Raw genomic sequence first — 26,751 nt, 5'->3', positions numbered from 1 at the left:
AGAATAGTATGGGACGCAAGCAAAGCCGTGATGAGAGGGTTTTTGATTCAGCAAAATACTTTAAAGAAGAGAAAGCAAAATGAGAAAAAGGAGAGAATTTTGGAAAAGATAAAAGAAGGGGAAAAACAATTAAGATCGAAGCCAAAATCCCAAGAGATTCTAAGAGAAATCAAATTTCATCAAACACAATATATGGAACTGATGAATCAAGAATTAGAGTGGAAAATTAAACAAATGAGACAAAAGACCTTTGAATCTGCTGATAAATGTGGCAAGTTACTGGCTTGGCAAATAAAGAAGAGACAAAAACTCAACACGGTAACAAATATAGAAGTGGAAGGAAAAAACATAAGCAACCCAGCGGAAATTAGGAATTGTTTTCAGAACTACTTTAGACAACTTTACACACAAGGGCCGCAAAAAGAAATGGACATACAACAGTTCCTCGAGGAAAATGGGCTGAAAAAGGTTTCGCAAGAAAGTAAGATAATATTGAACCAGGAGATATCAGCACAAGAAATAGAAGATGCCATTCAAGGCATGACGCTGGGCAAATCCCCCGGACCGGATGGACTGACTTCCAAATATTACAAAGTTTTGAAGGAAGGGTTGATACAACCTCTGAAGGAAGTCTGCAACGAGATTATGGAGGGGAAAAGGGCACCCGATACGTGGAGAGAGGCCTACATTACACTTATACCAAAGACAGAGACTGAAAAGACCCAACTTAAAAACTACCGACCCATCTCGTTATTGAATGTGGATTACAAAATCTTTGCTGATATTTTGGCAAAAAGACTGAAGAGAGTTTTGATGGAGGAGATTCACGGGGACCAAGCGGGCTTTCTCCCAAAAAGGCACTTGTCGAACAATGTAAGGAATATAATTGACATTTTGGAAAAGCTGGAAGTGAACATAAACACTAAAGCTGTTTTGATATTTGTGGATGCCGAGAAAGCCTTTGACAACATTTCTTGGAGTTTTATGTTGAAGAACCTCCGGGGGATGGGGGTAGGCCAAGGGTTTGAAAATGGTATAGGTGCAATATACTCTGAACAGAAAGCCAAACTAATTGTAAATAATGTGGTTACAGAAGAGTTCAAGATTGAAAAAGGGACACGTCAGGGGTGCCCTATCTCCCCATTACTTTTTATATCGGTCCTGGAGGTTTTGCTTAATATGATTAGGAGGGACCAGTTGGTTAAAGGGATTCAGGTCGGAGCTAAACAATATAAACTGAGAGCATTTGCAGATGACTTAGTACTTACATTGCAAGAGCCAGAAGCTAGCACGAAAAGAGTTTTGGAAATAATTCAAGAGTTTGGTCAAATGGCAGGATTTAAATTGAATAAGTCTAAGACAAAGGTTTTGGAGAAAAATTTGACACAGATAGAAAAGGAAAGGTTCCAGAATGAGACAGGGTTGACTGTGGTTAAAAAAGTGAAATATTTGGGTATAAATATGACAGCTAAAAATGTGAATTTGTTTAAAGATAATTATGAAAAAACTTGGAGAGAAGTGAAAGAAGATTTGGAGATTTGGTCCAACTTAAAGCTTTCCTTGTTAGGCCGTATTGCAGCTATAAAGATGAATGTATTGCCAAGAATGTTGTTTTTGTTCCAAGCATTGCAAATAATTGATAAAATGGATTGTTTCAAGAGGTGGCAAAAAGACATATCTAAATTTGTCTGGCAGGGCAAAAAGCCCAGAATTAAATTTAAGATACTAACGGATTCAAAGGAAAGAGGGGGGTTTGCCCTGCCAGACTTTAAACTTTACTACGAAGCGGCAGCTTTCTGCTGGCTGAAAGAATGGCTACTTCTTGAAAACACAGACATTTTGGATTTGGAAGGTTTTAATAACATTTTTGGGTGGCATGCATATTTGTGGTATGACAAGGTTAAAGCACATAAAAGTTTTAAAAATCATATTGTCAGAAAAGCACTACTAAATGTCTGGGACAGATATAAAGACTTGCTGGAAAATAAAACTCCAAGGTGGCTGTCGCCAATGGAAGCTAAGGCAGTTAAAAAGTTAAATATGGAGTCCAAGTGGCCAAGATACTGGGAAATCTTGGAAAAGGAAGGGGACAAATTGAGATTGCAGAGTTTTGAGAAATTAAAAGGGAAGGTGAGAGACTGGTTCCACTACCATCAAATAAATGAAGCGTTTAAACTGGACAGTAAAATTGGCTTCCAGGTGGAAAAATCAAAATTGGAGACAGAACTGTTAGAACCCAGTACTAAGAATTTGTCCAAAATGTACAATTTGCTGCTGAAATGGAATACACAAGATGAAACGGTTAAATCGGTCATGATTAAATGGGCTCAGGACATTGGTCATAATATCTTGTTTGCTGATTGGGAAAAGTTGTGGACCACCGGGATAAAATTTACGGCATGTAATGCCTTAAGAGAAAACATTATGAAAATGATATATAGGTGGTACATAACCCCAGTCAAGCTTGCAAAGATTTACCATGTGCCTGACAACAAATGTTGGAAATGTAAAGAAACTGAAGGTACATTTTTTCATCTTTGGTGGACCTGCCCGAAGATTAAGGCATTCTGGGAAATGATCTATAATGAACTTAAAAAGGTATTTAAATATACTTTCCCCAAGAAACCAGAGGCCTTTCTCTTGGGTATTGTCGGCCAAGGGGTGTTAAAGACGGATATAACTTTCTTTATGTATGCTACAACAGCAGCTAGAATACTCATTGCGAAGTACTGGAAGACGCAAGAACTACCCACACTGGAAGAATGGCAGATGAAGGTGATAGACTATATGGGCTTGGCAGAAATGACGAGCAGAATCCGAAACCAGGGAAGAGAAGCAGCGCAAGAAGAATGGAAAAAATTCAAGGACTATTTAAAGAAATATCACAAAGTTAATGAAAGTTAGAATGATGTTGGACTGGAAAGTAAATGGTTACTATTAGCAATGGTTAAGACAAGGAAAATAAGGAAGAATAGTCTAAATTTAAATTAAAATAAGGGAAGATTTGCTGAACAATCGATAAGAATTTGGAATACAGAAAGGGGAGGCATGAGGAAGTCGGGGAAGATAGGATATGAAATTAGGATATGAAATGATACATGTTTTTTTTGTTTTGTTTTTGTTTTTGTATGTTTTATGTTTGTTGTATTGTGTTTATATGGAAAAATAAAAATATTATAAAAAAAAAAAAAATGAATGGAGTTTGGTCCCAAGGCTTGGTTGTTGTAAATTGGTACGAAGGTAGTAAAATTGTGCAACTGTCAACCTATGCCACCTATAACAGCAGATTTTGCAAGGCGTTAACTTGTGTATGTATAAAGCATAGTACATTATACAGATTTAAGAACAGTTATAAAGCCCCTTAGCTTAGAATTGCTTTCTTCTTTTGCTTGAAAGTCTTAGGTAGACCACAAACTGTTCAGTACCTGAAAATGCCAGGTTTTTTCCTAATGGATCAACCAATACATAATTTTTTACATGTGATAACTAAAAGGGAAAGGAAATCAATTTCCCACCTACAAAGCCTGTTGAAAAATCTTACCTTGCTCCACAAATCTTCGCATGCAACCAAGGGATATGCATGTAGAACTCTATGTAAAACAGGCGATCAGCATGATGGGAAATCATAATTGGCATAGAGACTTGGCTTAAACATTTCTTATCAGTATAAATATGTTCACCCTCAACTACTGAGGAGTTTCTGTACCTGGAGGGCTATTAGTTTGTGAGTAAGCTGACAGCCATTCCTACTATGTGTGGCTTCTATCCAAAAACATTTTTTTAATTGCAGCTGAAGAGTAGTCTGGTGGGACAGACCCTGGCAGAGATTATTTATGCATTTAATGGCACCATCACACAGGAGTTCCGTAATAGTACAGTTTTAGAGCTTGGCTCAGTACAAGCAATGTGACATCCAATACAATGGCAGCCATTTTATGTGCCTTTTAAAAAAACAGCATTAGCAACCCAGCTGCAACGGGGTCAAATTAGGCCCTAAATAGTTTGAGAATGTTTTCTCCAAGAATCAGAACATGAAGCTCAATATCCAAAAAAGGTATATCTTGAATGTGACGAACATATAATATTTGTGTGTGAGAGAGGTGGGTGGGGAAGACCATATTTTTCCGTGTATGAGGTGCCCCCATGTATAAGACGACCCCTATTTTTTGAGCCCAAAATTAAGAAATAAATATTTTAAACATTCTGTGTATAAAACGACCCCCAATTTTAAACTTCAAGAAGACTGACTACCCGTAGAGACAATACCCCTGTGACTCAGGACAAATAGAAACGGCATAGGCAACCTCGGTCCTCCAGATGTTTTGGGACTACAACTCCCATAACCCCTAGTTAGCAGGACCAGTGGTCAAGGATGATGGGAATTGTAGTCTCAAACCATCTGGAGGGCCGAGTTTGCGTATGCCTGCAGTAGAGCATGTCCTCCAGTGCCTGCATTACAGAGACATTCGTAAGTACCCAGGGCACACAGGGCAATTCTATACCTCCCTGCTGCTCTCAGATACCAATCTTGCTACAACATACGATGTTGCACAGCAGCGCTCAAAATTTGTCGGGGGATGACCTGTGCCACAAACCAGATTTAATGAACATATCAGAGTGCTCTGTAGATTGTCTTTTATATATCAACCTTTTATGCTCCTCCACACCCACCCAATGCTCCTATCCCTTCTTTTAGACTCTTTTAAATTCTTATAGATTTTTATATTTACCTTCTGTTTTAATGCCTTTTAGCTTTCCAAAACGCTTTTCAGATTTTAAATGACTGTATTCCACCCTTTTATGCTGATCTATGACCGTAATAAAGATTTGTATTGTACTGAAAATATTTTAACATAATTTGGAAATGTCGCAAACGGTAGTCTAACTTTCCAGAGCAGATTTACAGGGTGTTGTAGGGATCCGATGAGGGAGGGCATTGCTGAAGATGGCCTCCCTCCCCTTTCTGTTGACAGAAGCCTGCTGTTAGAGGAGCAGCAGTTGGATACTACCCAGTAACTTCTGCCTGATCCTTTCTATTAGAAGTTAGAAATAATGTGATGCAATTTATATTGTTGTTTCTTTTCTTAAAGCTAGCAACCAAAGAAATTATTTTTAAAACGTTAGTAGCGGCTTGCAAGATTTGAACCAGCTTGCTTCTCAGTGCCAAACAGGAAAGCAAACACCAACATACTGCTAACCAACCTTACTGCTAAGAGCTGGGTGATCTGCTATGGTTGAGACTTGGGTAATTTTTATCCCTGCTATGGCACTCTGACCTCCCCATTCCATGTGCCACGAAAAGGAAGACTGCTCCCCTAACCAAGTGGGGTGGGTATGCCTGGAAACAGAGGGGCCACAGCTTGGATTAGGCCTGTGTGTTTGCACATCACCAAGTTAAAAGGTTGTGTTTTATCAGGTTTCCGCTTCTGCTTTTTCCCCATATTTTAACAGTAAGTATTTTTTTTCTTGTGGTACTGCATTTGTAAATTCTTGTAAACTGCCCTGAGTAGGGCATAGGCATTAGAAAGGTGGTACATAAATGTTTATATAAGAAATTACAATAAATATAGACCATTTGATCAAAATTTGATTTAGAACAGAAACACTCTAGGCTGAAATTTTAACTCAAGTACCTATTTTTTTGGTGTCCACTGAGAACTTGGTTTTAACATTCTAAGAAAGGGGATTGAAATGTCTGGCTCTAACACATTCATGTGTTAAGAGTACCACTTACCTGCTATTTAAATTATGCTTGAGCCTGTAGACAGACACTGCGTCTGTAAAAACCCAGGGGACTGAGAACATCAGTATCATGTACCTGCAGGAGAGCTCACCTGCCTGGCTCATGCAGCAGACAGGTGCAACCCACAAAGTAAAAACTTTTTATCTGTTTATGGAAGTCTAAAACCCATTCAGTTCCACGCAGAGATACTAAACCTCTTTAAACTAAATGCTTTAATAGAAAAAAACAAAAATACAAAATCTCTTTCCGGAAAGCAGAAATATTCAGTCTTCTTAGAATGACAAAATTTAAGAGTATGCTTTCTCCAACCCCAGGTTTTGCATGCTCACACACTTGTATGAAAACTTCATGAAACAACTTAATAGTTCAGTAATCAGTGGAAAACATTGGAAGTTGGCAAAGCTGCATCTTCTCACAATTAATAATTTAGTAATACTATTTTTTTCACATCGTCTGCACACCTTTGCCCATATTTATCTGCAGAAAGTATTTTTGGTGAGGTGAAATGTGTCCCTTTCTATTAGGAGTCCAAACATGCTACTATAAAGTCAGCCATATTTTGCTGGTTCTTTTCGGAAGGCAAGCTAGTAGTTATCACCCCAGCCATCTAGTATTCTGAATCACCATCACAGTGCAACCAGATTTGGGGGGGGAACCCACAAATTTCTGATCAAGAAAGAGCTAAAAACATTATATCTAATGGAAGATACCAAATCCAAATTGCATCTTTTTGCAGCCACCGTCACATTCAAATCACGTTTTTATAATTCAACGATAAAAATAAAAATACTATGCCTTTTATATTAGCAAGCTGGAAACCTGCCTCAATGTTATTTTAAACATTATTTTAATGTTACTTATGTTTGGGAGCAACCCTATAACAAAATACATTTTTCTTTCCAAGATGATGGCAAAGATTCTTGTGCCACAGAAACTTCGGTGGGGAAGTAGGGGGAGTTGAATAGCTAAAAGACAGACATATAAACTCCCGGTAACAGTTAAGCAGGACATGCCCATAAATTGCAACACATTCAAGTCAATGATCTGAGTTGCTTGGACTGAGTTTTGGCTATCCCTTCAGAAAAATATTATGTGTGGTTGGTTCCCACCCACCCCCAATAGCTTCCTGCCCTTGCAGTGAAGTTCTCCTGTTGTTCTCCCTTTCCTATCTTATTTTTCGCAACAATACAAGACATCTTCAAGTACAGTATTTCCATCATTCTGGACATGTCCACCAATGGGAAAGAAAACATTTTTTTTCACAGTCAATTATATATAATCTTAGTTTATAATAGACTCTGGATTTCAACAACACACCCATTTCTTTTTCTTTTTCTTTTTTTTAAAAAAGGTTAATGTTCCTGATTCTCTTGTGCAATTCCAGTCACTAAAAGGAGGTTACAGGCCATGAACTGTACACTCAGTACATTATTTATCTGTCCAGTATATACACCAACCAGTTCACTGGAAGAACCATCGGCGGGAGCGTTGCAGTAAGTGTTCCGAATATCCCAAACCCGAACACAATTATCCATTGATGCAGAAGCAATCAAGCTACTGTCCGGACTGAAAGTAAGGCTGGTGATATTATCCGTGTGCCCTCTTAGTTCTTTGTAAAGCGTGCCAGATGCCAGGTCCCACAGCTTTAACCGCTGGTCTTCACCTGCTGAAGCCAAATACTTACCATTTGGAGAAAACGCAAGCGACAACACAGGGCCCCGGTGACCTGTAAACAGGCGCACTGTGTTTCCTTGCTGTGTGCTCCAGAGACGCACTGTTTTATCTGTGGATCCTGTTGCCAAGTAGTTAGAATTGGGGTGAAACTTAATGCAGTCCACGTCTGCCAAATGGCCTGCATATATCCTCAGTGGGTACGTCCGATCAAATGACCAGAGTCTTCCTGTGCGGTCATGGGAGCCGCTGGCAAAGTACAAACTACAAGGGCTAATGTCCAGATCCCACACAGGGTAGGCGTGCCCTTGGTACAACACAGTGTTTGTGAAACTTCCAAGGTCCCAGTATCGGATGGATGTGTCTTCGGAACACGACAGCAGCCCTGAACTGTCCGACAGAAACCTTGTGCTATACACTGGTCCGCAGTGCCCTCTTAGTATCTTCATTTCTGTTCCCACGTTATTATCGTCATCTTCACCCTGCAAGGAGGAATAAAGTGTTAATAGAGGCTCAGAACTTACAGGGTTAAGAGTTCTGAGTGATGACGCCTCACATTCTGAGGGCGGGGATAGAACACTGGGAGTGGCCAGTATCTCTGAGAGAGAGAGAGAAGGACGCACGCAGTGTGAGCCAAGAGCCGCATGGAGAGAGTCGACATGGGTTGCGTCTCACCGGGAAGATTTACGATGTGTTGATCTGTACGAGAATAAAGACTTTAAGATAAGGAGAGCTGCGTGTCAGCCTGAGTTATTGCCACCACACGACAAAACGTTTCAAGCGTCTACTTCTGCTGTGTTTACTCTGCTGGAGTCAAAGGTTCCAGGGGGGAAGAGCAGAGCTGCGCGGAGGAAGTGTGCCGGACCCCTGGACTAAATTGACTCCCACTTCCAATAGGTTATGGGGATCAGCAATAAAGATAAGCAACGTTCGTGCGTGTGAGAGGGCTGCAGCCAAAGGCCAGCAAGGAGAAGCTGGTGCCAGCAGAAGCGAAGGGAGCTCGCTGGGAAGTGAAAGCTGCAGGCAGAATCGGCTGAGGAGCAGCCAGAGGCCAGCTAAGGCGTAGCTGGTGCCAGCCAGGAGTTAGCTGGGAGGAGCTGAGATCTGCCGGACCGGAGGTACTCGTGAGTAAGCTGGGCCCCGGGGAGAGATGGCAGACAGCCAGGAATCGCGTACAGTCCCTTTTGAAGAGGCAGACGGGAAGGAGCCCTGGGAAGGTTGGCAGGCACTGAGAGGAGTGGGAGCCACACCAGAGGGGGCCAGACGCCAGCCTGAGGGACGTCCAGGAGGGGCTGCGGAACGCCCAGAAAGCCCAAAGTGGGCTGAAGCCGTGTCTGAAAGCTGCTGCGATGCTTTGACACGCCAGAGAGATGAGCAGCCGTGTGCTGGGAAGCTGCTGAAAGCTGGAAAGAGGAAAGCAGTGGCAAGCTGTTCCTCTGGAGGCTTTGCACCTAAGTTTGGGGGGGCAGGCCAGAAAGGCCATTCCAAGGGTCTTGAGAGTGCCCAGGCTGTTTGGCAGGAGCTGGAAGGGGTTTGCAGAGAAACCACAGCAGAAGCCAAAAGCCATTTTCCCAACGGCAGAAAAGCCTCAAGGAGAAGGGCTGCTGGAAAGGTTGGGGGGGCAGAAAAGACCAAAGGCAAAGTTGCAAAGTTTTCCACTCGGAGATGTTTTGCTTGCGGTTCTCCGGAGCACCTGCGCAGAAGCTGTCCACAGCGAGACAAAGGGCAGGAAGGTCCCAAGGACATTTCCCATGGGAACCAGGCGGGTTTCCATGGCAACAGCGCAGGCAGGCGTGAGAAACAAGAGACGTTGACTGCTTCGATGGCTATTTTGGAAAACACCACCTGCATCGAGAGCTCCAAGGTCAGGAGGAGCAGGAAGTCAGTTGCTAAGGCAACAAAGAAGGACAGCTCCAGAGCGGGGAGAGTCCTACGTTGGGTTGTTGACTCAGCTGCGAATGCCCATTTGGTAACAGCGCCACCTGATGGACAAATGTGGAACTGCAAGGCTGTTTCAACTGAGAAAACAGTTAGATTTGCTACAGGTTCACAGGGCCGTGTAACCCATATTTCTAATGTGTTCGTCTCTTTTTTACAGGCTGAATTGAAGGTTTATGTTCTTCCTGAGATAAAGCATTGCTTACTGTCTGTACCTTCTCTTTTACAGGAGGGATATTCTGTGAGTTTTGAAAAAAATGTTTGCACAATTTCCAGAGATGGGAAGGAGCTCGCACGTGTTGAGAGAAATCAGGACAACCTCTTTGTTCTGGAATCACCTCTAGAGGGAGGGGGGCACACTCATGTGTCGTGTGCTTGCGTGTGGCACAAGAGGATGTCACATGGGTCCTGTGAGGACGTCCAGATGTTATCAGAGTGCACCAAAGGTTGCAAGGTAAAAGAATGTGGTAAACCTTTGAATTGCAAGGCTTGCAGGAAAGCCAGAAACAAGGGATTTAGCCATCCCAGGGTGGAGAGGGTCACCACAAAGCCTTTTGAGCTTATGCATGCAGACCTTGTAGGTATGCCACAGCCAAGTCTGGGCAAGGCCAAGTGGCTGATGGTGCTGACAGATGATTTTAGCAGGAACGCATGGGCTTTCACGCTGAAAGCTAAGGAGGAAGCAGCGCAACTGATCAAAGATTGGGTTGCAGAGGTGGAACAGAGGTTCTCCACTGAGGTGCAAGGTTTCCAGTTTGACCGTGGTTCTGAGGTCACTGGGTCTGCTCTAAAGGGTTTCTTTCGCCAGAGGGGGATACGTCACAAGGTGACTTCGCCTCAGATGAGTGGCGTGGCAGAGCTGAGGAGTAAGGCTCTGGTCCGAGCATCCGAAATTCTACTGGATGACTCTGGTTTGCCTCACAGTTTTTGGGGGGAGGCGGTAAAATCGGCCAATTTCACGATGAACAGGTGCTACAATGCAGTGGTAGGTGACACCCCGTATTTCCTGCTTCATCGGAAGAAGCCGCTTGTGCATTTCTTTCGCACTTTTGGTTGCAGGGCCATGGTGCCTGTACCAAAGTGTTTGCAGCAAGAAGGTGGTCCAAGGTACCAGGAAATGATCTTCTGTGGGTATGAACCCGCGACAAAAGGGTGGAGGTTTGCATACCCAGAAGGTGATCAGACCAAGCTTCTGGTCAGTAAACAGGCTGAGTTCTTTGAGCAGGATGGTTGGGCAAGACGCAAAGTGCGTTCTGACGTTCACTCAGATTGTCTGTCTGACTCTGAGGAGGAAAGAGAGCCAGAATCCGAATCTGAGCAGGAGGGAGAGCCAGATAATGGTGATCTGGTCGATGATCAGGATCAGGACCAGGGGGAGGCGTCTCCACAGGTTGTTAAGGGAGTGTCCAAGAGTGAGCCCTCATCTCCTGTGCGCATAATGGAGAAAGCTCACAAACGTGTCAAGTCAGAGGGGGACTCTGATGAGGAAGACGCAAATGCTGGCCCCAGTGGGTCAGGAGAAGAACCCCAGTTTGTGCCCAGGCGGTCTTCAAGGGCAACAAAGGGAATTCCACCTGAGAGGTTTCAGGTCACAAATGCGTGGGTTGGTTTCGCACAGTGCGAACCTGAGGTTTGTGAGGTTCAACAGGTGCCTAACAATGATGCCAGGAAGGGGCGGAAGGCAATGGGAAAGGTGTTGAACACTCAGAAGTCCCTTCAGAACGTGATTCGAGAGGGGGTGTTAATAGAGGCTCAGAACTTACAGGGTTAAGAGTTCTGAGTGATGACGCCTCACATTCTGAGGGCGGGGATAGAACACTGGGAGTGGCCAGTATCTCTGAGAGAGAGAGAGAAGGACGCACGCAGTGTGAGCCAAGAGCCGCACGGAGAGAGTCGACATGGGTTGCGTCTCACCGGGAAGATTTACGATGTGTTGATCTGTACGAGAATAAAGACTTTAAGATAAGGAGAGCTGCGTGTCAGCCTGAGTTATTGCCACCACACGACAAAACGTTTCAAGCGTCTACTTCTGCTGTGTTTACTCTGCTGGAGTCAAAGGTTCCAGGGGGGAAGAGCAGAGCTGCGCGGAGGAAGTGTGCCGGACCCCTGGACTAAATTGACTCCCACTTCCAATATAAAGAAGTCAAGTTTGTCCATCTCTTCAGAGGACGTATCGGTGAACATTTGAGATCTACGCTCAAAAGTAGCAATAAGAACATACAAGTCAACAGAGGGAAAATTTCTGGGACCCCCAAGACTTCACCAGCTTTAAGGGCAGCTGCAAACTATAGAATAGGAAACAAATTGGAATTGCAATACAGTGGTGCCCCGCAAGACGAATGCCTCGCTAAACGAAAAACCCGCAAGACGAAAGGGTTTTCCGATTTTTTAGTGGCTTCGCAAGACGAATTTCCCTATGGGCTTGCTTCGCAAGACAAAAGCCCACAGGGAAATCTCCGGGGACAGCGGGGAAGCGCAGTGCGCCTTCTCCTCTGTTCCCGGACCTGTCCTAAAGGCTTGCGGTGGGAGGAAGGTTTTCCTCCCCACCGCCAACATTCAGAAGGCTGTTCTGAAGGCTGGCGGTGGGAAAAAAAGCCCTTCTCCCGCCGCCAGCCTTCAGAAGAGTTCCCCCAGGGCTGCCTAGGCTGCGGATAGCAGCCTGCTGCCCCAGGGCTCCCCAAGCTGCGAATGTCTGCCCCGCGCGAGGGGCGCTCTGAAGCAGAGCACCCCTCACGCGGGGCAGCAGGCTGCTATCCGCAGCTTGGAGAGCCCTGCAGGGAACTCCTGCAGGGCTCCCCAAGCTGCGAATGTCTGCCCCGCGCGAGGGGCGCTCTGAAGCAGAGCGCCCCTCGCGCGGGGCAGCAGGCTGCTATCCGCAGCCTAGGCAGCCCTGGGGGAACTCTTCTGAAGGCTGGTGGCCGGAGAAGGGCTTTTCTTCCCACCGCCAGCCTTCAGAAGGCTGTTCTGAAGGCTGGCGGTGGGGAGAAAAGTCCTTCTCCCCCCGCCAGCCTTCAGAAGAGGTCCGGGGACAGACTGTCCCCGGACCTGGTCTGAAGGCGGTCTCCATAGGAACGCATTAATTGATTTTCAATGCATTCCTATGGGAAACAGTGCTTCGCAAGATGAAAAACTCGCAAGAAGAAAAAACTTGCGGAACGAATTAATTTCGTCTTGCGAGGCACCACTGTATTTAGATGTTTAGGACTACCAATTTACCCAAGATGGTAAATATTCTATTGCAAGTAATGAAGGACAAACTTATTGCAAGATGGTATAGACGGCAAAAGATACCAGTTAAAATCAACAGCAGTGCAAATCAGTGCCACTAAAATTGGTGGATTGTAGACTGGTGCCACTCTGTGAACCATTGGCTGCTGGTCCCTGCCAATTCTGCCACGACCCACCACCATCGTCTTAGTAGTTAACAACACTAACTAAAAGTGGCAAATTTGCTGGGACTGCTCTACACTGTTCCCAGTCTGCAGAAAAGGAGGAACAGGACCAGATAAGACCCAATTAATATTTTAATGGACAATGGAAGGCTTGCAGTTCTGTTTTTTATACAAGCAGTCTAGGATCTGAAACCTCCCTTTAGGTATTAATGGGGTCCTCAACTCCGTGAACAACTGCAGAAGCACCTAAAATCAGTGGTTATAGTAGTTTTACCACCAGCGCTGTTGCTCTAAAAATGTTTTTAAAACTTTTCCCGGAGACATCTCCGATTGCTGCAGCCTTCTTACTCCATCCACAAAAGCTGCAGCTGATATTCACTGAGAACTGTGTACAAAAAGCAGTAAGCAACTAATATTCTGCTTCTGGATTAGATTAGCAGCTGGATGAATAGGCATTAAATTACATTCAGAATGGCAATAGGTTTGAGTCCCGTATCTTTGCCTGTAGATTCAGGCTGGAAATACTATGGCGGAAAAATGTTATTTACTTAATGTTTCTGAAGTTTCATCTTTTCAGAATAAGATTTGTAAGTAGTGCAAGCACCAGCTAACCAAAGCTTTGCAGCAGTCAGGGTGAAATAAAATATCCCTTTACTTTCAGTGATTTTTCAAAACAGTAGATGCTGTACAACTGGTGGAAAAACTACATATCACCGAACATTGAGTGTAACTGTCTTCTATAGTTACTGTGGCTCAGTTATTTTCTTAGCTTCAGAGTTAATGGTTTAAATTTATAATACTATTGTTAGTTATTTATAGTGCTGTATCATTTAAAAATTAGAAAGGTGCAAGATGATAAATCTGTTAAAAATGGTAAAGTCTTGTCTTGACTGCAGGAACTGCATTCTAATTATAATTTTAGAAATGTACTCCTTACTGATCAAAAGGAAAAAAATCTCTCTCTCTCTCCCTCTCTCTCCCTCTCTCTCACACACACAATCCCTATTCAAACTAGGTTGCAAAAACAACTTTTTGAGTGCAAACAACTGTGCAGAAACGCATCACAGCAACCCGGACGTGGCCAGAAAAGAGGATGGAGTGGGGTGTAGCGGACTTATGTGTGCTCCGCTATTGCACATGATGACTTGGAATACAATCCCTGTGCTAACTGGGGGTTGCCTGTACTGTACTACAGAATATGAACACGTTGTTATACCAACTGGAAGCCCAGTAGCATATAATATTTGGGAGGGTTTCTCAGGGGCCACAGAATCGTATAGATTTTTGGCTCCAGCAGTGGACTGGGGGACCTACTCTTGGAAAGAGAAATCTAACTGAATAAGCCTCCTACCTCTGCTTGCAGTAAGCGCCCCCCCTTTTTTATGTTGAAACTGCACACAGACATGCTGGTAGAAGATGTGAACCTATAGCTACCCAGAGCGGATGAGGAAACCCAGTCAGATGGGCGGGGTATAAATAATAATAATAATAATAATAATAATAATAATAATATATTATTATTATTATTATTATTATTATTATTATTATTATTATTGGATCCAAAGCCCTTCTATTCTGCTAACATGTTCCAAGAAGGGAGGAAAATTGGGGGTTGTACCCAAAGCTAGTCATCCTCAGAGTAGAACCACTGAAATTAATGGACACTGCCAACAAACGTCTATTAACTGCAATGCATCTACAGTGAGTAGAATTTACTTGCCCTTTGTCCATGCAGTGTTCTCCAAACTACAGCTGTCCCACACTTTCCCCTTCCATAAATTTGGAGACTCCTATGCTTTGAAAATCCAAATGCTACATCAATTGCACAGCGAATCTCTGGCTTTAGGGAGGAGAAACTGTAGGACAGCAGCAGTTGGAGAAATCGGCAATTAAAGCATACACAAGGGGTTCACAATCTGCATTAAGCCAAGGTATCGAGTGGGCCACAGTTCACATTCCTCTGCCTGGGAGCAATGGGAGAGAACTTTTTTAAAAAACAACAACAACAAATGGCTATAGAAAGCCAAAGGTAAAAAGCCGGGCCACTCCACCTTTTGACCTGCTGGCAGGAAACAGAAAAATGTGGTTTATCCCTGCCCTATCACTTACAGCATCCATTAGCTATCCTTAGAAGCTTATATGCACTTACATACAGTTTTCTCCTTGCCTCATGCAGTTTGAACCCCATGATTACACACCTTGGAAATCAGGGTGCATTAATGTATGCGCATTAAGGATGAAGCAGCTGTCCATAAGAAGGCCCTGGAAATTCCTAGCAAAGATGTAAATACATGTTCATTCTAACGGTAAGAAGCAACGAAGGGCTGATCTGTTACATTGCAATCAGCACAACAAAGAATAGCAACTAACCCTTGCCTGAATCTTTACCCAGCAAAAGTTGTTGCTCCTTATCACTTTCACCTAGCAGTTACAGCTGATGGGCAGAAGGAGGTGGTGTGTTTTTTTTCCTGGCTGGAGGCTACAGCAAAAATCACTGCAATAAGAACATAAACCAACTCCACCCAAATGTATACTGATAGCAAGATACTCTGACCTCCTCATCCAAGATATCACAAGCCAGGTGGATTCGGGAGACGTCTACTAGATGGGGCTCAGATTTCAGCTTCTTGGACCGCAAGCTCCACAGCTTTACACAGGAATTGTCAAAGCCAGCTGCAAGCAGCTTGCTATCTGGCGAGATCTCTGCAGTGTTCAGCAACTGTTCAGTGTTATAGAACGCATAGAAACAGATGGTGGTGAGCGAGGGCGGTCCATCTTTGACTCTTTTAATGCTATCCTGCAGGATGTCCAGGGCTGCCTCGTTTTGCAGGATGGAAGCAGGCATGTCGGCGGGCTCCAGGCCATTGCTCTCACTGCGTGAAGAGCCACCACTACCATACAGCTGGTAGTCCATCCTCTTGGCTGGCTGCACATCTAAGTGAATGTGCAAGGAGAGGACTTTGCAAAGAGCATTGTTATCATCACTCTGGAGGTAGCGAAGGAGGAAGTTGTAGCTGTCTTCTTGAAGGCGGATGACGTATTTGTTGTCTAGAAATGCCCGGAGCTGGAAGTTGGATAGGATGTCTTGCATGGTTAGTGTGGTCTGTAGCTGCTCAATGATCTCTTTTTGGCTGGCATTCTGCAAGAACATCCCATGAAAGCGACTATAGAAGCTGTCCACTGTGCTCTTCAGGCCATTTTGGACCATGTTAAGATGGAGGTAGACAAAGAGGGGATACAGAAGAGGCATCACTTCATGGCTGTGCTGGGAATCTGAATCTAAACATACACACATACAGAAAGAGAGAGAGGGTTCAGATATTTTTATGAAAGCAAGATAAAACATATTCTAAAGGCACTTGTGGCTTCTCTTTCTGTGTTTTAAAAATGCACATCATGTGCCATTCAGTGCAACTTTCACCTCATCAAAGGATATCCAGCTGCTCTGAAAGTCCTAAAAGTCCACATTTGTTTTGCTAAGCCACACTTCATTTTTAATTATGCATGGGGCTCTCCATCAAAGAAGAGCTTTAGAATGCAACTAGCCCATTTCTGTTAATGCATCATTTAGGAACACACACATTTAGGGACATGGTGTTGACCTGGGAGTGGAGGAAAACACACAAACTAGAAGTTTGGGAAGTACCATAACATGCTATGCTCTCTCTTCTTCTTCTTTTTTGTATTGGCTTGCTTGTTTTCTGCTTTTTGGCCAAAGTGAATCCCAATGGTAATTTCAAGAGTACAGTGGTGCCTCGCAAGACGAAATTAATTCGTTCCGCAAGTTTTTTCTTCTTGCGAGTTTTTCGTCTTGCGAAGCACGGTTTCCCATAGGAATGCAGTGAAAATCAATTAATGCGTTCCTATGGAGACCGCCTTCAGAACGCCTGCAGGACTTCCCCGCAGGGCTCTCCAAGCTGCGGATAGCAGCCTGCTGCCCCGCGCGAGGGGCGCTCTTAAGCAGAGCGCCCCTCACGCGGGGCAGCAGGCTGCTATCCGTAGCCTAGGCAGTCCTGGGGGAACTCGTCTGAAGGCTGGCGGCGGGAGAAGGGCTTTTCTTCCCACCGCCAGCCTTCAGAACAGCCTTCTGAATGTTGGCGGTGGGGAGGAAAACCTTCCTCCCACCGCAAGTCTTCAAGACAGGTCCGGGAACAGAGGAGAAGCGCTGCGCGCCTTCCCCTCTGTTCCCGGACCTGTCCTGAAGGCTTGCGGTGGGAGGAGGGCTTTCCTCCCCACCGCCAACATTCAGAATGCTGTTCTGAATGTTGGCGGTGGGGAGGAAAAACCCTCCTCCCACCACAAGCCCCGGGAACAGAGGAGAAGCGCTGCGCGCCTTCTCCTCTGTTCCCGGACCTCCCACCGCAAGCCTTCAGGACAGGTCCGGGAACAGAGGAGAAGGCGCGCTGCGCTTCCCCGCTGTCCCCGGAGATTTCCCTATGGGCTTTCGTCTTGCGAAGCAAGCCCATAGGGAAATTCGTCTTGCGAAGCCGCTAAAAAATCGGAAAACCCTTTCGTCTTGCGGGTTTTTCGTTTAGCGAGGCATTCGTCTTGCGGGGCACCACTGTACATCTGAATATATTATTCCATGTCATATGTAAAACTACCATACCCCATTCGGCCACCTTCCTGGAACCATTTTCTGACTCTATTCAGGAATAACCATCAGGGCCAGCATAACCCATTCATGAGAGTGAACATTTACAAAATGGGAGCCTCTCTCCCATTGTTACATTCACCAAGGATGCAGAATTTGTAGCTTCACGACTGATGACGCAAGAGCCATTTGAAAAGACCCAGTGAGGGTCAGGGGAGATATGGCACATATGTTTATGAAACTCACCTGTAAGAAAGTTGCGTAATCGCCCAAACTGTACTTCATATTGTTGTGGCTCTGCTAGGCAGGGTGCAGCAGAGATAATGTTGGCACTACCTGATTCAGACTGAACTAAGGGAACAAACAAAGGTTTTTAAAAATAGTTTCTATAAAGCACTGGAAGCTGCAACACAACACACCCTTGTTCTTACATTGAAACACACAATTAACAGATAAGTTTTTAAAAAGTGCCAAATCACCAACATCATTAGAGCAAGCAAAATGTTTGTGCTAGATGATCAAAAGTAATCCTACACTTGCTGCACATATATTAACTTTTACATTCAAGACAAGATTTGTGAAGTCACTGAAGCAGTCTAGTACTGCTTGCCTCCCTCTCTCCCATAGACATCTTGATGGCCAGTGCGAGAACAGAATGCTGGACTAGATGGGTTATTGGTTTTATCGAGCAGGCTTTTATTACGTTAAGTATTATTCCTCCATCAGTAAATGATGGAGATGAACCACTTGTTCTTCTCAATACCACAAGCAATAGGGCTACAGCTGCTCGAATATTTTATGCTTGTGACAAAGGCATTTCTAGACAAATATCTTCCCTTTTAAATCACACGCGGGAAATGGGGATACAAGTGAATATGTTGCCATTCTACTTGCATTTTGCTGTGACAGGAATTCATTACCTGTAGGTGAAATCACAAACCAATGCCACAGAGATTTTGTATCACCTGACATCACTTCAAAAAACACTTTATTTCAGACTTTGTTCACTTGTAAGTCCAGCGAAGAGAAAGTTTTTGATTATGGAGAAATCAAACATACAAAGCCACTGACTGGCATGAATCAGACCTTCCTACTCTTAAAAAAATAAATAAATCCAGCACAGAATACTTCTCATAATTGTGATGTTTTCCCCACACTTGCACCTTTTTTCAGTGTATTCAAGTTCTCAGCAATCGTAGACCAGCACCACCGCAAGTCACTTAAGCTTTAGAGGTCTGGAGTAGTTATTGATTTCACTGTTAAGTCATAAGCATTCTAGGGATCTAAAGGATTCTGAAGCGAACTTTTGAGGCAAAGCTACTTAAAAGCTGGCAAGAATGGAAAAGACTCAAAGCGTATTACCAGTGAGCCTGCTACAAGTAACTTGGCACTACATTTTAGAATCTGAGAATTTTATTCATTAAATCAGTTAGTATTTTACAATTCGCATCAATACAGCCAACATTTTGCATGGCCTGACAGAATTTACCTTGTAAGTAAAATAATAAATGAGATTTAAAAGACTGTCTTAGTTTTAAAAACTCATTCTTTCATGAGTTACAACAGAGAGAGACAGCCCCTCCTCCTAGAGGTAAATACAGTGGTACCTCTAGATGGTGTGCGTATCTTTCAGGATGCGAACGCAGCAAACCCGGAAGTATTTTTCCGGGTTTCACCATATGCGCATGCGCAGAAGCGGCACCCCCGGTTGCGAATTCCTCTGGATGCGACCGGACCTCCAGAACGGATCCCATTCGCAACTGGAGGTACCACTGTATTCAGTAATTCGCTAGAAACAAGGTAATAAGTAACTTTGTCCATGTAATCAGAATTATCCAACTGTCTATGTACTTCTTTTTTAGCTGAAGTTAGGTCTTTTGCTTCTATATCACCCACATTCCTTTTTCATCTATCCCTTTAATTTCCCTCATGAATACAAAAATTCAGTGGAGGAGAACACGGGGCCTTCCACATGCTACTGAACTACAACCCCCATGATCCCTGATGTTGGGACATATTGGCTAGGGCTGATGGGAGCTGGAATACCATTTGGAGGGTCACAGGCTCCTCACCCCTGCATTAATGCTTCTGTATTTGTTACAGTTTTGGCCTAAGACCTGGAAAACAAATGCAAATAAAGTGCATCAAAAGCTGGTTCTGGAACTTAACCATAGAACATGATTTGGTGCAAGAAGGTAGCATTCACATAGCTCCCGCTATGCCACAATTCTGTAATATTTAGGTGAATATAGGCCTATTAATGAAGCAATCTTTGTGTGTATGTGTTAAACAAGAAACAATTGTCCTTATTTGACCCTCTGATTTGTACCAAATCCTCAAATTGCTTCAAGAAAAACAGTGTCCAGATTTACAGTTTTTGCGATTTATTTCTCTAGATGCAAAGGAAACAAATGAAGTAAATGGATTTTCTGGATGAACACATATGCTAATAGTGATTCCAAAGGCACATGCCCAAGCCTCATGTGATGTAGAGGCAGCTGATTGGGCATTTCTTTCATGGAAACATAATACACAGTTCAGCATAACTCCCAAGGAGGAAGCAGTATGAGAACCTACTTCTATAGAATGTCAGAATCCTGAATTACCAGACCAACAGTGCAATCATATGCTGGTCTGCTCAGAAGTTCTATGGAACATGGTTATAGAATTGCAGCCTTAGCGCTTTAATGCTACATTCTGTGTGGGCAATTGTGCTTTGAGGTATTAGGTACTTCTAAAGTTATTTGTATTAAATATAAATTCTAAACAGTTCAGTTATGTCTCTGTGGGTCTCCCCTGAATTGATTAACTTTAACTGGCCTTTCAATTAGTCAAAAAAACCCCGCTAAAAATAACACATTGCTCTGATGCTTATTGTAAAACATCTAGAACCACAAAAAAGTGTCAGGGCTGTAGAGTTCTATATATAAAAGTTGAATTCATTATTTAGCAGTTATAGTTCTCGTCTTGGCAGAGATGAGCTAGAGAATGTCTAAATCATTTAGCTTCATCTCAGTGAAAAGGCTGTTCTCCTTAAAAACCCCAAATTTACTTATTTTAACATAATTTGTCTGTTAAAAACATTTCCCAAACATATTTGGCAGCCAAATCATTTCAAAATATTTGGAAATGGCAGCATTCCTGCTGTACATTTCATTTTGATTTGTCTTATTTGGTAAATTGCCAGATCACCTCCTTGCTTGCTTATTTATTTGCTTCCCAGCCTTTGGACACAAGTGGGTGTTACAGTATCATGAAGCCATTCATGCTTCAGTCTGTCCCCAATTGATTGCTTAGAAGTTTCACTCTTTAGTAACTAGAGATTTGCACTTTACTATAAACCAAAAGTAGCCAGCAGGGTGTCTTACCAATGTTGTTGGACTACAGCCCTGCCACCAAGGACAACTTTTAAGGATGATAGGTTTGTAATCCAATAATATCTGGAGGGCACCATGTTGGCGACACCTGCAATAAACTCATTAAGAAACTTTAGTAGGTACCTGTTAGATTAGCTGCCATTTCTTCTGCAGTCTGGCATAAGCGAAGCCCTTGTTTCAGAGGACCTTCCGAGTCTACATACTGCCTGCGTTTGAGGTAGCAGGAAGCTGCCATCTGAATCTGTTCTGTGCGTACACGTTTCATGACCTCCAAAAGAAAAGGAAGCACATTTCTTAAAACATGATTGTTGAATGAGAAACCTGTGGGAAACTGACACTCATTACGCATTCCAAAAGCTGATACAGTAGAAAATGAACACCTTACTTATTCAATGAAATATCAGCTTATCACACAGATCATAAAGCATCAAAGCACAGAAGTTTGCAAGGACTGAGGTTCTTTTAGGATTGCAGAGGTTTAGGTGAAAATGGTGCATATTTCATTAGTGACAACTTCAGGGTTCTAATGGCTGCTGTTCTCCTTCACTTGTTCTATTTTTATTCCCAAGCACAACAGCAGTGTTTTTAAATATTTTACACTTAAGCCCACTGGAGAGGCACTACGCCATCCTGCATAGAACCCTATGAGTGATTAGTGTACTGCAGTTAATAATCAAATGTGATTTTATAAAATTCTACTCTTAACTCTTAATACTATTTTCTCTGTCAAACATATCAAAAATTAGTTTCAGTTTTGTTTCACTTTTACTAGTTGGCTGTCAAAGGTCAGCTTGCTTAAAGGTTTCTATTTCCAGATCATTATTTTATTTGACACTCTGCCCCACCTTTATACCTAATAGTGCATAACAGCAGTCATTCCTGTTGAATGGAATATTAGTGTAGAACCTTAACTTTTGCCTCAAGCATGGTAGAAAGGCAAAGAGTAAAAGTCAAAAAAGTGTGTAAGTGAAATAGAAAAGCATTCTGGGTGTTTGTTACCTGCTAAAATCTCTGCTCACTCACAGTGATTTATTACATGCATATCTTGCATTTTCTTTAGGAAGATCAAGGCAGCATCCCATCGAAGCACAACAGACCCAAACCTGCCTAATTTCAGAAAGGCATCTGAATTACATATGTACATTTGGACCATGGTTCTAATATAAAAGAGGAAAACACAGAAATGCTAAGGGTTTGTTAGCCCCGTTGGGAGCAAATCTGATTTCAAGTAATAGCTCGTAAAATATTGTTGAACAAAGCTGAAGTTCAAGTGAAATAACTTACAGTAGAACTCGTCTTTTTCCCCACTACTACTAGTTGACCTTCCTAATGTATTTTAAAAGCATCACCATTATGAGGTTCCTTGAAGCTTTTTATGCAAAATCAATTAAGGTAGTAGCATCTGCAGAGTTCTGATGTTCACTTTGGTTCCACACAAATGATTAACTACTCTACAAACTGTATTACTTATGGGGGGACAGGGGAGAAGAAACCCCATGATAGGTATAATTATGCCTTCAACACTCCCCTACAAAGGCAAAAGAGATTTTAGGCTGAATTTGCAATAATTAAGAAAATACAGTCTGTTCCCTTTGAGGATTTGAAAAATACATGCAATTTTGGAAATGTAAAACAAAAATCTTTGTCCACCAAAGTGTGTATATGCAACCAAGTGAGTTATAATTCTCCAATTACTACCAGAGACAAGTCAGCAATGACTGACATTCTCCTTCAGAGATATGGTATAATACCAGCTGTATTTTTAAAATGATGTTTCAATTGTGCACTTTCAAAGGTGGCACAACATTTGCTCATACAGTATACCATAGTTGCTATAACCACTGCCGATAATTGCTGTAGCACATAGCTATTTCATTTGTAAACTCTGCATGGAAAGGATGGATATATCTTGCTTATCCAGCCTGGTGAAAAATTCTGGAGAACTTGAAAGCTTGTAACATTTGGGATTTCTTTTTCTTTTCTTTTTTAAATTCTCATGGACCAAACTACCTTGTGTATTAGCCTGTATAGCACTGATATCCAATCGATGCCACAACGGTGAAGCAAACTAAAACTATTCAGAGTAACTCAATGCAGGACGCCTCACTCTAAAACGGACCCACGCGTTTCAAGAACTCGAAGTCCCCTTTTGCTCCAAACTTTACCCCATCCAAGCTGCATTCGGCCCCAACCCCGCTCTTCCCATTTCTGCCAGGGGGGGAGAAGGGAGGCGAATGGGAAGCTGAGGAGGAAGGATGCACCGAGGCAGATGGAGCCTAAGGTCTTCCTGCCGGCAGCTGTATGGGAAAGGCAGAAGCGGCGTGGCGATGGGGGGGTGGAGAGGGAAGGGAGAGGAGAGAAGACGACGACGGCGACGCCTCCACCCAGGGAGGGCCCTTCCGCGCGCCACACTTGGCGTAGCCCGTCCTGCCGCTCCACCCGCCGCTGTTTGTTGCTGCATGCCGGGGAAGTGGGGCCGGTGGGGGGGGGGGTTTGAAAGAAGCACTCACTGAAGCATCGCAGGCAGAGGAAGAGAGAGAGAGGCGCTGCGTATGCGCGCGCGCGTGCCTGTGCGTTTGAGCGACTCCCAGTGCAGGCACGAGACGGAATTCCTGGGCTCGCGCCGTCAGTCACTTGCTCCCAGTGGCGCGAGACGCCGCCGCCGCCGCCGCTCGTGCGGACCCCGGCGCGCGCGCCTGCAGCACCTCCTCGCTGCTGGGTCTTCCGCCAAGGAGGCTGCCTTGGGCGTCCCGGGCCGCTAGCGCTGGGGTTGCTCCTGTTATTGCCGCCGCCGCCGCCGCCGCTGCTCCTGCTGCTGCCGCCGCGGCTCGAAGGAGCCGCTCCATGACTGACGGCACTGACACAGAGAAGGAGGAGAGCGGGGCCGGGGGAGGAAGGCGAGCGCGCAGGCGCGGCCTGCCAGCCAATGGGGAGGCTGGCCCTGTCGGCGCTCGGCTAGTTATGCCTGCGGAGCTCTTTTCGCTCTCGCTCTCTGGCTCCTGCAACTCGCTGGTTCGGGGAAAGCTGACGCCGAAGGAGGAGGAGGGGGGGGGGAGTCTGAGGATGTGCCGGAAGAAGCAGCACGTGCGCGGAGGGACCGGGAGAGGGGGCGGGGACAGGGCGAGAGCGTGGTGTTGCGCTTGAGAAGCGTCGCCATCGGCGCGTAAGTCCGGGGTGAGGGGGAGTTTTTCGTCCGCGTGGTGCTTTTCGGCGCAAGATGCGCGTCTGAGCGAACCGGGACGAGAGGGCGCGATCCTCTGCGTGCGTTGTTGCTGTGGCTGTTTAAATAAGCAATTCTCATTGAGTTGAGTTTAGTGAGACAATTTTTTTTGCTGCTACTGCTACTCTTATTTTTAAAGGGAGAGGTTGGGGGCAAGCGAAGAGAGGAGGTACAGACCAGATCGCAAGTGAAATATCTTTCATATACCGAGCCTGAGACTATACTGTATGGGCTTCACTGTTGAGAAAGCGTGCGACCTTAATAGCATGTGTGGCACTTGGTTGTGAGGGATCTGCGTCAAACTATTTAGGATCTTTTTTTGAACGAGAGGTGCCAAATTTTCAAGTTTCCCTGGAAGTCCTGTCATTGCCTGCTTCTTGATTTTTCATACGGTACGGGCAGGATGTGGTTTCTTGGTTGTGAGGGCTGGATCTGCATTGAAGTCCGGATGTTAATGGTGACCCTTTTGTAGTTGCTCCTTGAGAACCATAAGCAACCCATAACCTGTCAGAGTGTTGCTTCTGTGATCCTGGGGAATGAAAGGCAATCTGGCTAGCAGTTGCTATGTTTGGGGAAGATGTTGCGGTTAGTGACATCTAAGCGAGGCCACCTAAGTGAGGGGTGCAACTAAGTGAAATAAGAACTTCCTGGTTCACAGCTCACACTCTTAACCCTACATTAGCTCTCTCTTCATTGATGGCACAAACCAGAATGAATACAGAGAACCTGTGTTATGGAAGTGCACCTGCATAAAATAATAAATTGTGGACTAGTAGCGCAATTAATGCATACTTCAAGTGTTCCTTCTCAAAATCTTTTTATTTTATTTTAGATACTATCTTCATGGCTGCAATTTACTCTGGCATTCACCTGAAGCTAAAAAGTGCAAAGACATCATGGGAGGACAAACTCAAGTTGGCTCAGTTTGCATGGATTTCTCACCAGTGCTTTCTTCCAAACAAAGAACAAGTAATGTGTTTTCATAAATGTACCCCCCCACACACAAAAATGATGTTCAAATTAATTTTGTATATAGAATGCCTTGGTTCAACACAGATAATGTTATTCAAGCCATTTTTTCATATCTAGCTAATACCCATCTCTAAGTGGAAGTGGCAGGGAATACTTTGGTATTTCATTTTGTTCAATTTTTCATAAAAGGCTGCTGCTGTTGTTATTTGTTTATTTATTACCTTTACCCTATGCAGGTGGCACTGTGGGTTGAAACCACAGAGCCTAGGACTTGCCGATCAGAACGTCGGCGGTTCGAATCCCTGTGACAGGGTGAGCTCCTGTTGCTCGGTCCCAGCTCCTGCCAACCTAGCAGTTTGAAAACACGTCAAAGTGCAAGTAGATAAATAGGGAAGGTAAACGGCGTTTCTGTGTGCTGCTCTGGTTCGCCAGAAGTGGCTTAGTCATGCTGGCCACATGACCCGGAAGCTGTACCTGGCTCCCTCGGCCAATAAAGCAAGATGAGCGCCGCAACCCCAGAGTCAGCCACGACTGGACCTAATGGTCAGGGGTCCCTTTACTTTCACCCTAAGGTTCAGGGCAGGTTAGAACATTAAAAACAGTTTAAACAATTTACAATCATACAATAATAAATAATAATAAATTTTATTTATATCCCGCCCTCCCCAGCCGAAGCCGGGCTAAGGGCGGCTAACAACAACCAAATAATTAAACAATCAAATAATCCAACATTCTAAAAATATTTCATTATAAAAATTAATTAAAATCAAGTTGATGGCAACCATTAAGCAAAATTCTGTGCAGGTTGCCAGAGGAGGGAGTCAGGCTGCGCCCTGACCAAAGGCCTGGTGGAACAACTCTGTCTTGCAGGCCCTGCGGAAAGATGTCAGGTCCCGCAGGGCCCTAGTCTCTTGTGACAGAGCGTTCCACCAGATTGGAGCCGCAGCCGAGAAGGCCCTGGCTCTAGTTGAGGCCAGCCTAACCTCTCTGAGGCCTGGGACCTTCAGGATGTTTTTATTTGCAGACCGTAGGCTTCTCTGTGGGGCATACCAGGAGAGGTGGTCCCGTAGGTACGAGGGTCCTAGGCTGTATAGGGCTTTAAAGGTTAAAACCAGCACCTTAAACCTGATCCTGTACTCCACCGGGAGCTAGTGCAGCTGGTATAGTACCGGATGAATGTGGTCTCGCAGCGAAGACCCCATAAGGAGTCTCGCCGAGGCATTCTGCACCCGCTGGAGTTTCCAGGTCAGTCTCAAGGGCAGCCCCACGTAGAGCGAGTTACAATAATCCAGTCTGGAGGTGACCGTCGCGTGGATCACAGTGGCTAGGTCAGGGCGAGAGAGATAAGGGGCCAACTGCTTAGCTTGGCGGAGATGAAAAAATGCCGCCTTTGTTATAGCTGTAATCTGCGCCTCCATAGAGAGGGAGGTATCGAAGATTACACCCAAACTCTTAACGGACGGTGCTGGCACTAATTGCACCCCCGCAAGAGATGGGAGTTGCCCCCTCAATCCCATATCATCCCGTCCCAGCCAGAGGACCTCTGTCTTCGAAGGATTTAACTTCAACCGGCTCCCATGTAACCATCCAGCCACAGCTTCCAGACATCTGGTCAGTGTGTCTGGGGCCGAGTCAGGATGGCCATCCATCAACAGATAGAGTTGGGTGTCATCAGCATACTGATGGCAACCCAGCCCAAAACTCCGGACAAGCTGGGCGAGGGGGCGCATAAAGATGTTGAAAAGCATCGGGGAGAGTATCGCACCCTGAGGCACCACACACCAAGGAGTGGCGCGATGACAATTCCCTCCCAAGCGCCACCCTCTGTCCCCGACCAGAGAGAA

The 26,751-nt window shown here is 44.5% G+C and overlaps 2 protein-coding genes and 2 long non-coding RNA genes across 7 annotated transcripts in view; 3 read left to right on the top strand and 1 right to left on the bottom strand.

Moving 5' to 3' along the window:
- The window catches only part of LOC310759189, a 15,576-nt gene extending 8,347 nt beyond the window's left edge, over positions 1–7,229 (top strand). The window contains exons 2-3 of the long non-coding RNA XR_014546244.1: positions 5,758–5,872; positions 7,095–7,229. This is a non-coding gene — a long non-coding RNA (uncharacterized lncRNA). The remainder of the gene's footprint in view (positions 1–5,757; positions 5,873–7,094) is intronic.
- Positions 5,941–23,368, bottom strand: TAF5L (TATA-box binding protein associated factor 5 like). Of its 2 annotated transcripts, XM_083606056.1 has the most exons (6): positions 23,226–23,340; positions 21,715–21,822; positions 20,839–20,983; positions 17,585–17,689; positions 15,299–16,023; positions 5,941–7,896 (listed from the first exon to the last, which is right to left on the bottom strand). In XM_083606056.1, the coding sequence occupies exons 3-6, from the start codon at positions 20,978–20,980 to the stop codon at positions 7,096–7,098; spliced, it is 1,773 nt and encodes a 590-aa protein (XP_083462182.1). In that variant the 5' UTR covers positions 20,981–20,983; positions 21,715–21,822; positions 23,226–23,340; the 3' UTR covers positions 5,941–7,095. The 2 variants fall into 2 exon arrangements, with proteins under 2 accessions (XP_083462182.1, XP_083462181.1); XM_083606055.1 differs by lacking the exon at positions 21,715–21,822 and having other exon boundaries at positions 23,226–23,368.
- LOC310759190 lies at positions 11,493–13,639 on the top strand. Its single transcript, XR_014546245.1, has 2 exons — positions 11,493–11,675; positions 12,547–13,639. It is a non-coding gene; the product is annotated as an uncharacterized lncRNA (long non-coding RNA).
- Positions 23,288–26,751, top strand: part of URB2 (URB2 ribosome biogenesis homolog) — a 25,157-nt gene continuing 21,693 nt past the window's right edge. The window contains exons 1-2 of one of the 3 annotated variants that reach the window (XM_083605982.1): positions 23,288–23,738; positions 24,768–24,904. In XM_083605982.1, the coding sequence (XP_083462108.1) occupies positions 24,779–24,904 (126 nt within the window). In that variant the 5' untranslated portion in view covers positions 23,288–23,738; positions 24,768–24,778. The other 2 variants (XM_083605981.1, XM_083605983.1) reach the window with 2 other exon arrangements.

Source organism: Podarcis filfolensis, assembly GCF_964270895.1.
Source record: "Podarcis filfolensis genome assembly, chromosome: 3".
In the NCBI taxonomy this organism is placed as follows: domain Eukaryota; kingdom Metazoa; phylum Chordata; class Lepidosauria; order Squamata; family Lacertidae; genus Podarcis; species Podarcis filfolensis.
Note: the sequence above shows the minus strand (reverse complement) of the source record. Positions and strands in the feature narration are given on the sequence as shown.

Bases quoted from the DNA above. Each gene is read 5' to 3' on its own strand.
- TAF5L (XM_083606055.1), bottom strand. From the start codon at position 20,980: ATGAAACGTGTACGCACAGAACAGATTCAGATGGCAGCTTCCTGCTAC. The intron at 17,690-20,838 runs GTACCTACTAAA...TTGTTCCCTTAG, and splicing joins AATGGCAGCTAATCTAACAG to TTCAGTCTGAATCAGGTAGT. The intron at 16,024-17,584 runs GTGAGTTTCATA...GTGTATGTTTAG, and splicing joins ATTACGCAACTTTCTTACAG to ATTCAGATTCCCAGCACAGC.